Genomic DNA, 16,289 nt, shown 5'->3' with positions numbered 1-16,289 from the left:
GGCAGGAGGCCAAAATGGCGGCCGGCCGCCCGGCCTGACGAGGGGGCTCGGCCAATCAGGAGCGGGACTCGCGCCCCGGGCGGGCTGTGGGCCGGCGCGTTCCCGAGAGAGCAGGGGCGCCGGGGGCGGCCGCTCCTGTGCCCGAGACCGGCGGCGCCGGGAGGAGGTGCCGCCAGACGCGAGGCAGCCCTGGCCGAGCGGCCGCCTGCCTGCCGCCCCCTCACCTTCCGCGTTGGGAGGCTGCAGGGGAGTCGGTTTATTGCTAGTGGGTTCTGGATGCGCTCACGGCCCTTTCCACCTGAAGCAAGGGATATGAGCGTCAGCCCTTCCTTATAAATGACTTTGCAGTCGCCTGCGAGACAACCGCATGCAGACCTACAGCACAGCCACTTCAACCCTTCCTAGAACTACTGCAGTTGAGAAAGAAGACGACATTTTCAGGTGCTGCAGTGAAGGGCGTTTGTCTCTCCCTCCCACCCCATTCACTGCCGCAGTTTGATTTATTTGCTGATTCTCAGGGTTGTGAATAATTGGTTTCTTAGGCACTCCAACACGAAGCGAGTAGTCACTTTATGGGAGTACAGATAGAGCAGGATCCATCAGCCTTGAGAAGCAGGAGTCCACCCAGCGAACCGCAGCACCCACTCTTTCTTCCAAAGCACCAGTGCGACACTTCACCCAGAGTGACGTGCAAGGCAAGAAAGAGCAGAGGCTGCAGAAAATAACATGGGCGAGGCTGCTGCTGCAGTACGTTATGGAGCTGCACTTCAGCAAAACCCAGAGGAAGAACAAGAGGTTATGTGGCCAGCCTCCTGTATGTAACTTAAGAGGTAAGATACCCTGGGACTGTGCCCGCACCACTGCGAAGAGCAGCATCAGCCCTGCAACTGCAGGGCTTTCCCTTTGCACAGAAGAAAATAATCAGCTCTCATTCTTTCATTAGTGCCTTTGTCCACAAAACAGGCATCTTTAGGGCTCTCAAATCCTAGACAGAATCCTGCTGGGGAAAAAAAAAAAAGAAAAAAAAAGAAAAAAAGTGGGTAATTTCCATGACAGCCTTTCAAAACAAAAACAAAGCCCTACAGCCTTATAAATATATATATATAATCTATATATTAAAATATAATTTATACATAATATATATATTTTATATATGTGTGTTAAAAACCCCATGGTTTTAATTACTGAGGTATGCAAGGATTTGCTGCCTCTGAGCCTTTATCTGCTGTATCTCGGTCAAACCTCATAAGGCTGCATTTGAAATCACACTGCGCTAAGGAAACAAAATGATTAAAGCAGAGCAAGGGAGTCAGGGGATTAGTTTACTCTGCATGGCCTTGAGCAAGTAATTTTTAGCTCTGAGGCCCTAATCTTATAGTGAGCCTGGGGCAGATGAAACACTTCAACACCCACACAAAGCACACTTAAGTTTTTTTCTCATCTGAAAAATGGGGATGACAACACATACCTCTCTCTGAGAAGCATCTTAATCATTAACCTCCATTAAGAGCCTGGAAACGTGAAGTTTTAAAATGATTAAGTACCAAACCAAATTAACATTCTGCAATGCCATTGGAGTCAACAAGGTAGAATGACAAGACAAGCACCCATTGTATTCAGCTCACAATCGTCACTGGAAAAATCTAACACTGGGAAGCTGTAATAGTCTCTTCCCTTCCTAACAACCAGCTGTAACTACAAATAGAATACAAAAGATGAGTGACTAAATGAATTAGTCCCGAGCTGCATCCTCTATCTTGTTAAATGCAGGAAGCCTACACAGAGCAGTTTCAAAGGGACTAATGAAGGAAAAAAGCAAGCTCTGGGATCTCAGTCCTTGAATTGCCCAGCCTTCAGACAAAAGGTACCAGTTCTGCAAATAAAGCAACAAACTTGCAGCTGCCACTACTTAGAAAACACCCTTTAAAATGCAGGACTTGTCATGGTCTTAATGAAGCACAATTTCACTGTCCTAAGAGTATTACTCATTCTGTGTATTCAGCATGAGATGCTTTGTTGCTTGCCTGCTTTTTATGGTAGGTGCAGTCTGTATTAGTCTTACTAGCAGTTGTCACTTTTTATACTAGTTTTCCATTTCAGTGCATGTATGTACAGTGTATCTCATAACATCACAAGCGTTTTATTTGCACGAGGCAGGTGCATTGCAAGTCTGTGCACTTTTCCTTATCAGAAGTAAACACCATCTGAAAATGCACTACAAAGTTAGAAGTGGATTCTCAGCACCCTCTTGTGGATTTGTAGAGTGATAACCACCAATTATTAGTAGAACTTTCATTACAATTCAGAGCTACCGAAAAGTTATTATTTTTGCAGCAAAACTACAACAGGGAAGTTAAATGTGAATGGCAAAACTTTGTAGTTTATGATTATTTTTAATACCTGAATAAAACCTATGTCTTTAGGCAAAGCATCTCTTGTGCCACATTAAAAAAATCTGCCAGTTATACACTGGCTCTCAGGCAATATATGAACTGTAATACTATTAGGTCAGTGGTGGCAGGGGATCCTGTTTCTATTAAAACATGCATCTATGCCTGCAGGCTAGTCAGGATCAAAGCTCTTGTCATTTAGAAAAAAAATTGCCTGTGGTGGCCACAAAGAATAAGTTACTTCCAAGAGAAAATAAGATTCTTGCTCTGCTTATTAGGATGCCAGTAGCCAGAAGCTCTTCCAACTCAGCACATCATCGCAATGCTTCTATCAGGTCTGGGAACAAACAGGAGTCTGAATGCTGCTACTGGGTAGATGTGTTTTTCTGATAAAGTGGCTTTCCTCCCCCATGTGTGTGCTTGCAGTAAAATGCCCTGTGGAAGAGGACAAAGATAGAAGTACTTTTTTGTTTTGTTTTTGCATATGTGTATAAGGAATGGCCAAGTATCCCCCTATAAGCAGCTGTTTTTCACGATTTACAGATCACACTGGATTTTTAAGTCCAACCTGAAGAATTCACAGAAGTCAAGGAAGACTGATACATACACTGAATACTCCTAATTACACGTGAACAAACCTCTTTGAAGTCACCTAGATTCCTATCAACACAGCTATGTTTTGTATGTACCAGAATTTAATGAGTGGTGTGACTTATGTCAGAACATTCAAACCACACATGGGGTAAGGGTTTAGCTTCAACCTAACAGCTTCCAGCATGTTTTAACCAAATCCTCAAAGCAGTTTCAGTGCCTGTCTAAATGCATAAGCATAACAAGCAAGCATTAGTGATGTTTATCACACTCACGGTGAATTAAAACATGCACAAGGTTTCTTGAGAACATCCACCAGACTTTGTTCCTCTAAGGAACCCACAGGTGCTTAAATATGCTCAGCATTCCAGCTTTCCAGCCTTTTATTTTTTTTGACAGCTGCAATACAATTACTGCTCCAGGTGTATAAAAATTTAAGATTGTTTTTCCTCACATGCAGATAATGTGATTCATATTGTCACAGTTCATTCTGGAAGCACAGTTCTACAGATATGCTAGCTACTACATATAGCCTATGCCCTTCACTCTCACTACACCCACCTCTAAGAATGTCAATAGTCCCGAGTCTCACAATACCAAAAGGGTTTAAAAATACCTCTCAGTCACCATGCCTAGTATCTACCTCAGTGCCCACATATCTTCAACATATATAACAGTGATAACAAAATACAAATTCCCATCAATGTAGATTCCCTCCCTTTGGCATTTTAGCAAATTTATCTGTGTTTTTTTTTTTTTTTTTCTTAGAAAGTATGATTCAGGCACATACATAGACAGTTATCTTTGAGAAAGTTAACACTAGACATTAAAATACTGTAAATTCAGTTGTGGTTTTGTTCCACCTTACTTTTATTTTTAAAACATAAAAATTCTAATATATTGCTGTCTATTAGTTCTGTGTTCCCTTCGGAACACTGTATGCTTCTGTTAAATACAGAATCATGTGTGCAGTTAAACGCAAAGCACCTTCAGAAGCTATTCCTACTGCAGAACAAGAACAGCAGCTCATGCTTTCTGTGTCAGGCCATGAGCAAACACAGGAGGAAGCATCTAAGTTTTTTCTGCTGTGTTACCTCCTCCAGGAGATGAGAAACTACACAATGCAAGCCTTATGCATTCAGACCTGCACAACTGTCTCTGTGCTTTTTTTTTTTATTTATTATTATAAAGGGCCAAGCCTTTACCATTTAGAAGACTTGGCCATATTATTGTTTCCTTTACAGTGGTACAGCTTATGTTCCCAACATATAACAAACAGATTTGTGCCACCATACTTTCTGTGGGCTAGGCACAGTGTATCAAAATTAGGAACAATTGTTTAATGAACAGTAACCTATATATTCCAGAAAAGTTTGTAAGAAATGAGTCTGAAGTTAAGCATCTTACAAGTACAGTATTGAAAAGTGAAATCCACAGATCTCAGTATGAGCTTCAGGGTTTCTGTTCTAGTGAAAAACATTAATCACGTATTTCATTGCTGCCTTACATCCATTAAGTGTAAAGGCCTTTGTCAGGAAAATAGTTCTGAAAAATTGAGGAATATTTCAGATGGCTTGCAGGTCTACAAATATGATCACACTCCTAGGAAGAGAAAGAGGAAAAATTCCTACTCACCAGAATTATTTGTCATGGTGACCAGGAAAGCAAAGTGGAGTAGGCTCCTGCTCCCTCATGGCTTCTTTATGGCATTCCTTTCACTTTGCTGAAGTCACTGCTCAGAGGAAGTAGGAGTAGCTTTGGTAAGCAGTTATCCCTGCAGCTGGCTGGCTGACATAATTTAGGACAGGCAGTACATTGATTTTCTACTTCCCTTAATAGGTCACACATACGAAACGGATATACCAATTGATTGTTCATCTAAAGCAGAATTAATTGCACACACATGGTCACACACTACAATGTCTGCCAATGTGATTTGGAATGCAACTAAGAAAACCTCAGTTATGGACATGTGCTATTGCAGAACAACACACAACTTGGCTAATCTGGCAGATACTATTTAGACCTCTAATCGAATGAGTATAAGGCCGCATTTTTGATCTTATAATGCATATTACATATCTCCTAAAGATTTGCAAGTTTTTTAGACTACAGCTCTCTTTCTTTTGTTTCTTTTCCAATTAACCTGAATATGTACATTTTCTAATTTCCAGTTACACCTTTCCAGACTTCGGTCACTGTTTGGCAAATGTCTCTTCAGAAATGCAGCATCTCAGACTCTAGCAGAATGTCAGTGCAAAAACACTGTCACTTTAATTCACTGACCATTTCAGTTTAATACTAGCCACAACTTACACAAGTCTGCAAGCAGCTAAACTGTTTCCTTCTCCCTATTAAGTGTACAAATATACATATGTAGCTTGACTTGGGATTTCTTTTTGTGCACTCTGAAGATTATTTCCCATTTTACAGTGACAAGACCAAAGCCTAGAAGTAGATGAGTTTAACTCACTTTTATCTAATGCTAGTGTAAGGTTTAGTTTTTTTTAGTTTTTCACCCACAGATATGCCATGCAATAGTCAGTAAGTCAACTGTTTTGTAGCTCCATAACACTATTCAAACCCCCCAAATACCAGAGTTTTACTAAAACAGATAATAACAAGTATGTGTATGTATGTATATAAACCCTGTGAGGAAAACCTGCCCTTAAGAAAAGGTTCCTCTCTACCTCCCCAACTATATATTTTGAAAACAAAACTAATAAGATTTCAAGTACATTTCAGAACAGACAGTTTGCTCTCTGAGCACAATAAAAAAATCCCTCTGCCATACAAAAAAAATACTATGTAAAGTTTAATACAATTTAGGTATATGAGTAAGAGGAAAGTATTTTACAATAGCTTAAAATCCATGGCAATCTCTCCTGTCTTTGTGTCGAAATTTATAGCATACGAGACAGCACTAGGAGGGTCTGACAGAATTTCTGATTCAATAACAGAACTGAAGAAATAGACAGCTTGCTTGCAGTGGGGATTCCATTCACAGTTTCCCTATAGGAGAGAGTTAAAAGTGAAAGCAGTCAGAACTCTATGATATTATTACTAGACAGTAATAATACAGTAAGAGTTCTTGTTCCCAGTTCCGATACAATGATCGGATAGTTATCGCTTTCATTGCCATCCATTCATTCCATTGCAGGAATACATAACTTCAAAATACCATATGCTACACTGCACAGTGACACCGTAGAGGAAAAAAATGGATTTGGTCAAAGAATACTTAGAGTACTGAAAATACTTACTCCTTCCCCTCAAAATTTTTGCATTTGTTAAACTGAGAAAAGGAATTTGTATGAATAAATTCTACTTTGAGCAAGCATCATATTTAAGTTCTGAATGTGGTTCCAAACTATGGAAGCATTTGGATCCAATTCAGAGTCTCCCATTTTAAGGTACATCTCCTGCTCCTCCTAAAACCATGAACAGATGCCTCTGGTAGTTTTGTCTACATAGTATTCAAACAGCGTAACAAAGAGCACTACATAAACCAAGCATGCCCAACAGCGACCCATTTTTCAGCACTGTAATCCTATAGACTTTGACATAATAAATTAGACTGAAGAAATACCTTTTCATTTGAAATTTGCATCAGTCCTGTACTAACAGAGATATCAGCAGCAAGATGATATTCCATCCACAGAACTGCTCCGTGGCTCTTTCCTTTTCTGGGGAGAGGTGGAGGATCAAAACCTGTTACTTTATACAATACCGACGGCTTAAACACTACATCCATTCCTCACATAGTTTAGGTGAGAGCTGTAAAAGCATGAATAACTTGTTTCTTTGAAAAAAAGTTGAAGAGCTGAATGATTTGGTAAATGGGTAGCAACTTTTAAAGTATTTGCAGATATGAAATCTAAAATAGACAAGGAAGAGGAGAATATGTTGTAACTAAATCTGCTCAGAACCACAGTCATTTAACAGGCACTCAGTAACATGGCATAAATTATATGGCATATTTGGAGAGTACTTCCTTCAGAGACCCCAGCTCCTATTGTTTCTGAATTTTGAGGAAATATTTACCACACATACCATCTCACTTCCAAGTGTCTGCTCCACAAGGAGCACAGAGGTCATGCTAGCATGTTGCCTGTAAATACAACAACGGGTGCAAACACACAGAGACCCCATGCAGATGGTTCTGGATTTTGTGAAACCTTGAATTTTGTTTCATAAAGAGAATCATATGATTACAGCACTGTTTGAGTTACATAAGCTCTAGATTGTTAAAAATAACTTTGCCATTTTTTAATTCTTAACAGCATTTCCAGTTTGAACAGAATTAAGTACAATCTGTAGTTAGATTATAGTGAAAAATACCTCAGAAGACATGACAAATATCAAGATGGTCAGAATTATAGTTAAAAGGAAGAATAGCATACACTTTAAAGCTATTAAACAGAATAATTTGGAAAGTTAATAGGAGCTTTTTCTGCAAGAACTCAGCAACAGGGAACAAATGCAAAGATTAAAAACATCCAGACAATCGTTTATTTTCTCTAAACTCTAAATTAATCTATTTAAGTTTTAAATCATGGTAACATCTAGAAAAATGTTATTTTTTAAATACATGGATATTATCTAAGAAATTACCCTTATTGTTATAGCTTATTGTGAATGGCCACAGGAAATTTGTGTCAGAGTAACTTCCACAACTTTAGGTCACATTATTAAATGTCAAGTATGTTCCCACTAGTTAACTGTAATACACAAAGAGCTTGAATATGAGGTAACAAAAATGGATGATGATAAGAGTATTTATTGCAATGAGAAAACTCACCGTAAAAGATTTACAGAACCCTCTGTGCCAAGACCATGTTGTGGTACAGTCTTTCTGAAGTCAAATGTCAAAACTTCCTGAGGGTCAGAGAGTGACTTGCAAGGATATTCCCACAGAGGGTGAGGTTCTGCTTCCCTGGATTCCCTAAAATTCAGAGAATTCTGAAGAAAGAAAGTAATAAAACTACCTGAAAACAATCCAAAGGCACACAGTCCTTGTTTTCAAATTAATTATGTGTCCTGAACCCTGAGTATTTAAGCAATAAAGCTGCAAAAGGACAGGATTGCACTTCTTAGGCACAAGGAAAATATGTACTAGATGCATGAACTAATTGCTATGACTATGGTCCTCAGTAGTGAAACAGGCACTTTCAAAATACAATGCATTTAAATTTTCTTCTACTCTAGAACTGCCTATACTCCTCCACAATGACTATAAAGGCAATCTAAATGGTTAACTCAAATACAGATATCAACCATACAGCTCTAGAAATTGATACAAATAAATCTCACTCTTCATATCTATTTCTCAGAAGTCAAAAAGCCTTTTTCTCTTTCAAAAGTACCTGCAAGGGCAAGTAAGGGCAGCAGGATTTGTCTATGAACAATTCCGAGATGATTTGATTTCAAGATCAGAGTAAAATTTTGAGAACTGTATTTTTCTTTCTGAATGAAGTATTTTCAAAACAGTGTGAAGTACTGAAGAGCTTGACAAATGAGAAGAAACATACAACGCCAAAACCCATACCACAGAAGTTACTGTTTTGCAAGAACAGTATTGCTATTTAGCCACCATATTTATGAAAAATGAGAACAATGGTGTTCTGCCTAATGTATAAATTTTTCTACAGTCACTAAATACTTTTTTTTTAAGCCAAGGTGAGTTTTGTTCTCTTTTGCTGTGACTTACTTTAATCATATCATCCATAGTCTGGACATCAAAACCTTCACAGGTGCCACATGGACTCCGGATTCTCCATAAGTCCTAAAAAAAGAAAACAGGATTTTGTTTGGTTTTATTAAAGTAAAAAGAATAATTTTAGCTGTAGATTAGACCTTTGGTAACAAGCCAGATACAGACTCTTTACTATCTATACATTCCTAAACAATTAGAACTACTGCAAGAATCAGAAGACAGTGTAATTCTGGGAAAATATTTTGCAAGTCAGTTAATTCTTTAGCCACTGTTTTCAACTGCTCTAAAGAATGTGCCACATTTCCTACCATCTCTATGCATAGTTTACTTTAGAGGAGGTATGGATTTGCCAAGGTTAAATCCTTACAGCCCCCCCATTTCCACTACCCAGCACAGGTATGTGCTCCCAGTTGCATTAGACATCTTACAGCCTATTGGACTACCACACTTCCCTTTAGCACTCTAAAGATTAGTTAAAATCATTTTAGGCACTTCATACTATGCCTCTCATTGACTTTAGCAATCCACTGGACAGACAATGATTCAATACAACTTTTGCCTTTCCTTAGACCGCATTAATTATCTCTTAATAGAACAAGAACATTCACTAGCTGTGGATATATACATTTTATTACCTGCCTATTGTTGCACTTAGCAACTTCAAATGTTCCTGCTTTCCAAGATGGCAGCAGGACTACTATAAATTTAAATAAATGCTGTTACAATTTATGCCTGAATACAGCATGGACTAGAATCTCTGAATGGTATGCCTGACAGAACTATCAAATCAGATAGGTAGCATCCTGCTCCCTAAATGCAATTATGGCCTAAACAGGTTTATAACTGAAGTAACGTCATTCAATTCTTTCTCCTGGATCTAGCTTTTGCTAATTGCTTAACTATAATGACATATCCCTATTCTGACAAGACAGAACAGCCTACAGAACCAGTTCTGCAAAATACCTTACAACACGTTTCTTCCTTCTGTCTAACCAAGAACTGGTAAATGCATAGGTTATTTAAAAAACCCCACAGATGCTAGTCTTTGAGTCTAGATTCACCACTGAACAGAGGAAAATGTGAAATTAAAGCAATAGCTTTTGGAAGAGCTTAATGGAACTAAACACAGGTTAAATGTTCTACCAAAATAACTATGTGGAATCATCTCTGAACACAACCCTGTACATAAAAGTGTAAAACAGAGGTTTGGGTGACATGAATGTCACTCTACATTCTGCTACGAGATTGCTAAATAATCTTAAGTCATCACTTGGCAGGCTTCAGTTTCCTCAACCAGGACATGAAAAGAATAATGCTTACTTCCTTACAAAATTCTTTGAGTTCTAGGGAAGCAAATCCTCTAGATAAGAAAGCATGGAATTAAAATTAACTGCTTATTTCAATCTGATTACTGTTGATTAGTCTTAAACATCTGCTTTCTATTACAAGATTCAGATTTACATTATTTACTCAGTATAAATTTAAATTCTCTAAATTTTTGCAGAAAGCAAAAAGGTATGTAAAAACATGCAGCATAGTTGATTAGTCCCAGAGGGAAAAAGAACGTACATATTTTCACATGCACAAATCAAAGGCGGAAGTAAGAGAACCAGGTTAAAGAGCATTTGAATAAGGAAACCATTAAGGGCTCAGACACAAAACTACGCAGCTAGTGAAGCAGAGGGAAGAAAAGAGAGAGAAAAGAGCTGGCATTTTTAACATATAAACTGAAGGTTATGTTTATGTGAAAATACATTAGATTATAGGCTGTTTTTTAATTTACAGATATGTACAATTTAGTTACGCAATTTCAGACTAAAGAATTCCTTCACTTAAGCTACTGGATAAAAACTTTGCATATTAATTATGAAAGTACTTATTTTATTTCCATTGTTATTGTAGGTGAACTCCACAATCTTTACTGACCAAGTCCTTAATAACTGCAAAGAAGTTTATACCTTTGTACAATTTCTGGAAGATGACTTTTCAAAGTATTTTTAAGATGTGACCCGTATTATGCTCAAATTTAGAACTGTGCACAGCCTCAAGTGGTTAAAAAAAAAAGAACATGCAATTATGAATCCTGCCTAGTCTTATAAAGCATCATTTTAAAACCTGTTATTTTGCAGAATATCTAATTTTATAAATAATCACAATTCTCACATGCTTCAGCAATATCTCTCTAATCTAAAGAACTATTTAAAAACATTCAGCCCTTTCATTTAAAATGGTAAAGTTATTCAAGTTATTTTTCTGACAAAAGATGGCTGAAATAGCAAAACTCCTCTTCAAGATGTCAAATATTCTTTTCTCGGGTGGCAAGTGCAAAACATATTGACATGAACAGTATTAAGATGAGATAAACTTGTCATTAAAAAATCCTGGCAGGGTACTCAATTTTAAGTGAATCTGTGTAATGGATAGCTCTGAACAATCTCACCTGAAATTCCACAATCATCATGTGCAAAGACGCAGATTGAGGTAGGATGGTGACATTGTTGGTAAGGTGACTGGTCACAGCTGTCCTAGCATACCAGAAATACAGGTTATGCCACGGCAACAAACTTGTAGTAAAAAATGGCTCTCCCACAAGAACAGAAATCTTGGCAAAGAAAGAAGGAGATAAAAAGCATTAAAATAAAGAACAACGACTCAATAACACAGGCTGTTTGTATCTTCAGTAGTTGAAGATGCAATATAGCAAGTGAAGTCAGCTAGATAAAAACTTCTGCTGTTCCATAAGGATTTAATTAATGCATACTGCATACACTGCACAACAGACGTATTTTTGTGGTTTTAGTTAGCAAATTTTAAAATCAATTTTCCTGCAACAAAGTTTGAGAAAATATTGCAGTTTTAGGTTGGAAGGCTTTGTAGTAAGAGTCACAGAATTTTGGAGTTTTTAATTTAAGGATGTTAGTACTTCCAAATAGACTGCAATCTTCTGAGTGGCTTGAGAAAGAAGAGCTACAGCCTAGTAGAACATATGGAGTTAAACCAGTTTAACTGCCCTTACAACTGGTATAGATTATATGCAGGAAGGGAAAGTCATACCCTTTCAAAAACGAAGTGAAAACCCTCCCACAGTCTTTACACTAAGCTTCATTTAGTTTCAGTGGGACAAGGTATGAACCATCTACTCATTACACTTTATATGAGCTGGGATATAATGGGATTCATTGTGGTTACAGTAGCACAGTAGGAAAGCAAGATTCATCTTCACTTTCCACTCCCCACTACCCCACTGCAATTCAGTATTGGACAACTGTAACATACCTTTTTGTCTTCCAAATGAGAAGTCGTCAGCAACTCGGGACGTGCTTCTATTATTTTAATTTTATCGTCAAGATGATTTGTTTTAAAAACCGGGGGGGGGGGGGGGAGGAAGTAGTATACTGTCTTAGTCAAAAGCTACAGCAGAGACTCAAACCCATACTAAACTAATTATTTTATTAAAATAAACAAAAGAGAAACCAATAGCCCAAAGAGATTTTTGAAAAACTGCCTACCATAACTCACCAGGATGATACAAGTCTATTCTTGAAGGGTGCATGGACTTAGAGCCAACATGTCACACCTAGTGAACTAAAGCGCATGCCCTACGTATTCCTTCAATTAAGTACATAAAAAGGCAGGTAACACAAAAGTTGCCTCACCTTCATTCATGTGTACTTTGAAGCATATGGGAAGGACAGTCAAGAAAGATAAAAATTACTTCAACCATGAATACATTGTATATTTGGCTTCTGTTTGAGACCAGGTTTGCATCCTAATTTGCCTACCATTAATGTTTTTGTACTCCTAAGCCACATGCTGAGATACACCTCTTTCAAATATATAGTGCCAACTAAAACACGACACAGCTGAACGAAGACTTTGGGAAGCTGCTTCCAGTCACTTCTTAGGTATCAGCTGCCTCTCCCAAACAGCCTCCACTCCACCGGCAGGGCCTTCTGTGCTCTACCCTAAGGAAGCAGCTGAAACATCACTTCCAGTTAAGACCCACTGCTTGCTATCTCCTAAGAGCCAAACAGCAGAGCAGGCATTCCCAACTTGTCTCAGCTGGAAGACACAACTGCCAGATGCCACTTCCCAGGTAAGACTGGTGCCAGCTACGGGATGCTCTGACATTCCATTAATCCTCAGAAACAAACAGCTTGGCTTTTATCACCAACGCAATGAGGGCAGCAGAGCAGTAGCTTAAGCAGACAAGCCAACAGGCATCTGCAAGGAGAGATCAAGCACTGGCAACCATAATTCCCGCTACTCAGCTCAACTTCCCCAGTGGCTGATTCAGCTTGTGGCTAAAGCTATGAGATTGGATATATCTCTGACAGGATGTATTCCTCCAAGTATTTGCATACAGCTCCGTACAACTACTTGGAAAAAATCAGAACTCTTCCCCCCAACATATCCCACCTCCCACAGTCTTGTCAAACTGTATGATCAAATACATTCATTAAACTGATTTAACCTCCAAGCAATTGATGCAAGGACAATCAAAGGCATCAGCTCTGGCCTTAGAAACGCCATGAGTTCATTTACTGCTTTAACAGAAAACTGAATACTCACTTTTTCCATGACAGAACAGGCCACAGCAGAGTTTTCTAATGTAAACACCTAAAGAAAATACACAACAGTTAGTCAACTAGCTTTATAATTTTTAGTTGAATATGTACACAAACAATGAAGGAACTATTTTGATGGCCTAGTGAACATAATTCATAAGAACCATGCATCTATTCCACAGCTCACTGTCATGTACCTTTTTAACAACAACAAAAACACCCCCAATAACTACAGGCTAAATAATGCTCTTTTCACAGCCATACGAGAAAAAAAACAACAGAATGCAAATATTTATTTTCCATTTTTAAGATGCACATAGCATATTAACATTTGCTCTAGGCATATATATACTCCTTAACAAATGCAAGCATATTGCCAGTGTGCTTAAATCAACCTCCATTAGTGCTTACTCCTTGTAAGCATTGTTTAACATGATCTGACTGTATCAGCTGGAAAGAGCTCAGATGTACAATGCAGCACATCAGCCTTTTGAACTTAGAAAAAAAAAATTGGGTTTTATTCAAAATCGGTGAATAGTTAGGCAATATGCTGCTACAGGGCTAGGAAAATATTATTGAAGTTTTTGTGTATGCCCTTTCATTTCCTCTCTCCTGGTCATCTGTGACTAGCCACTACTGAAGGCAAAAATACACGGGCCATGGATCACTGGTTTAACTCAGCATGGTTGTTTATTTCTATGAATTGCCAAGCATCTTCCTCAGGATTATATTACATTACACATTCCCAGATATTCAGTCCAACTATAATAGATTTTAGTTTGAAGAGCCCTATAAGAGAACACATCAAGTATATACATAAGTGAGACAGCCAGGTAGCTCTCATTTACACACAGACTCAGTATTCTTACTGCTTCCTATCTTGCTGTTACCGACCTTCCATTTCAGACTAGATAATAAATGCAATTATGGAACTGGAACCATACAAGCAGACAAAAAATCCTGCCACACATTTAGATCGGCAGAAAGAGTATTTCCAAAAGCACCAAGATACAAGATGGCAAACAGGAATCAGTGGGGAATGAGGAACACCACTTTTATTCAAGGCTACACATTGGTAAACATAAAAACTGGTAATGATTATCTCCCTAGACTTCAGCTTGATCGGAGATGAATTTAACCTCCACTTCAACACAATGGGAGGCTTCTTCTCACTTGTCACTGTAGAGGCACTGGAAATAATTAAATAATGGGCTGGAAATGCTGAGCTATATGAGAGAACTAAAAATAGCAAACTAAAATGCAAAGATCAGAAAAACAGGAAGAAGTACTGTACCTGCTTTGCTCCAAGATAGTGAGCCAGCACAGGCAGTAGACTGCCATCACTGATACAGAGGCAAACACTATCTGTTTTCAGAACCTACAGAAATTAAATAGTCATTGTTATTCCTATTCCAGATGAAAAAGTTTTCAAATTCTAGACATTTTGGTGGCATGTTTTCCCACTTCATACACTTCCATATCAAATAAGGGCTGGGAGATACAGTGATTAATATAACCACTTCAAGCAGAACAGAATAGTGTAAGAAACATTCATGTAATCCCCTTGTTTTAGGTCAGAAAAAGTTTGCATAAAAATGTATTGGGTGTCTTTATTCAACTACTAATACTTCGTCTAACAAATACACAGAGCTGCTACAAATTCCTATGCAAAAATGGCTGCTTACAATACCAAAGTTTTCATGACAAAATATAACTTACATCTGCTGATGTAAATAAAATCTACTTTGTCAGCAAAGTCCTTTAGCAAGGGAGAAACAAATTCCATAAATAATTACTGCAGATAAAACAATACACGCATCTATCACAGAAGCAAAAAAAACTACAGGCAACATGCACTCACTTTCATCAAAGACTTGATGTATTGGGATGTTCGGTTCTGATCATTTAATGCCCCAAAGCGCGGTCTATTCCAAAGAAGATGAGCCTGACATCTACAAACAGGACTCTCAACACAAACATCTGCTTTATTCTCCTCTGGTCCTCTGCAGAAAAAATTTCAGTAAATTGTATTGCATCAATAACATGTTTTTGCAAACAGGTACATTTATGCATTTTAGCTAGTATGCACATCAATGTATATGGAGTCCACTGTTATTCAAATTTACTAGTTCTGCAGGGACCTTTTTTTAGCTTTGCATTTCCAAATGAAAAGAAGAGCAAATTTTCACCTTTTTTAAAAAACCAAACAAAGAACCCCCCCCAAACTTTCCCACTGATTGTGATGGTTAGGTATTTTAGGCTTTGACTTTTTAGAAAAAAGTTACTCATTTGGATTCCTAAGTAAAAAAGGCACACAAAATTCAGGCATTAACTTTTAAAGCTGCCATTGATTTTTAAAGATGTTGGCTGCTATTGTAATCACAACCAACATGATTAAGCTCCTTTTAATTTGAGCAAAAGGCATTAATCTCAAAAATACAGTGCTGACTAAGAAAATAGAAAATGAAAAGAAACTGAATGGCAATTATTTCACTCCTTTACTTATACGCCAGCTCAGCTGAGCTATATTTCAGGATTTCCAGGAACCTACCATGAGTGTTTTTTGTTTCTCTGTCACAGAATGCCACCAGGTATAAGGCAGAGCCTGCAGTCCAAACCTCAACTGTGTTTTTATGCATCATGTGTTTTTTTCACCTGTGCATTCCCCATTGTCGTGGTTTAACCCCAGCCAGCAACTAAGCACCACACCGCCGCTCACTCACTCCCCCACACACAGTGGGATGGGGGAGAAAATCGGGAAGAGAAGTAAAGCTCGTGGGTTGAGAAAAGAACTTTTTAACAGAACAGAAAAGAAGAAACTAATAATGATAATGATAACATTAATAAAATGACAACAGTAATAATGAAAGTATTGGAATGTACAAATGATGCGCAGTGCAATTGCTCACCACCCGCCGACCAACACCCAGCTGGTCCCCGAGTGGTGATACCCCCCCCCGCCTTCCCAGTTCCTATACTAGATGTGACGTCACATGGTATGGAATACCCTGTTGGCCACTTTGG

At 38.3% G+C, this 16,289-nt stretch overlaps 1 protein-coding gene across 1 annotated transcript in view; it reads right to left on the bottom strand.

The window, feature by feature from the left end:
• Positions 1-5,458: 5,458 nt before the first annotated feature.
• PRMT7 (protein arginine methyltransferase 7) overlaps positions 5,459-16,289 on the bottom strand; it is a 16,202-nt gene continuing 5,371 nt past the window's right edge. The window contains exons 7-15 of the mRNA XM_010585217.1: positions 15,127-15,268; positions 14,560-14,643; positions 13,270-13,317; positions 11,974-12,063; positions 11,138-11,299; positions 8,692-8,766; positions 7,783-7,943; positions 6,571-6,667; positions 5,459-5,993 (exon numbers count right to left, since the gene is read on the bottom strand). Coding sequence (XP_010583519.1) covers positions 5,835-5,993; positions 6,571-6,667; positions 7,783-7,943; positions 8,692-8,766; positions 11,138-11,299; positions 11,974-12,063; positions 13,270-13,317; positions 14,560-14,643; positions 15,127-15,268 — 1,018 coding nt within the window. The 3' untranslated portion in view covers positions 5,459-5,834. The remainder of the gene's footprint in view (positions 5,994-6,570; positions 6,668-7,782; positions 7,944-8,691; positions 8,767-11,137; positions 11,300-11,973; positions 12,064-13,269; positions 13,318-14,559; positions 14,644-15,126; positions 15,269-16,289) is intronic.

This window comes from Haliaeetus leucocephalus, unplaced genomic scaffold (assembly GCF_000737465.1).
Source record: "Haliaeetus leucocephalus isolate CR32 unplaced genomic scaffold, Haliaeetus_leucocephalus-4.0 Scaffold92, whole genome shotgun sequence".
Classification (NCBI taxonomy): Eukaryota; Metazoa; Chordata; class Aves; order Accipitriformes; family Accipitridae; genus Haliaeetus; species Haliaeetus leucocephalus.
This window is presented reverse-complemented; position numbering and strand designations above follow the sequence as displayed.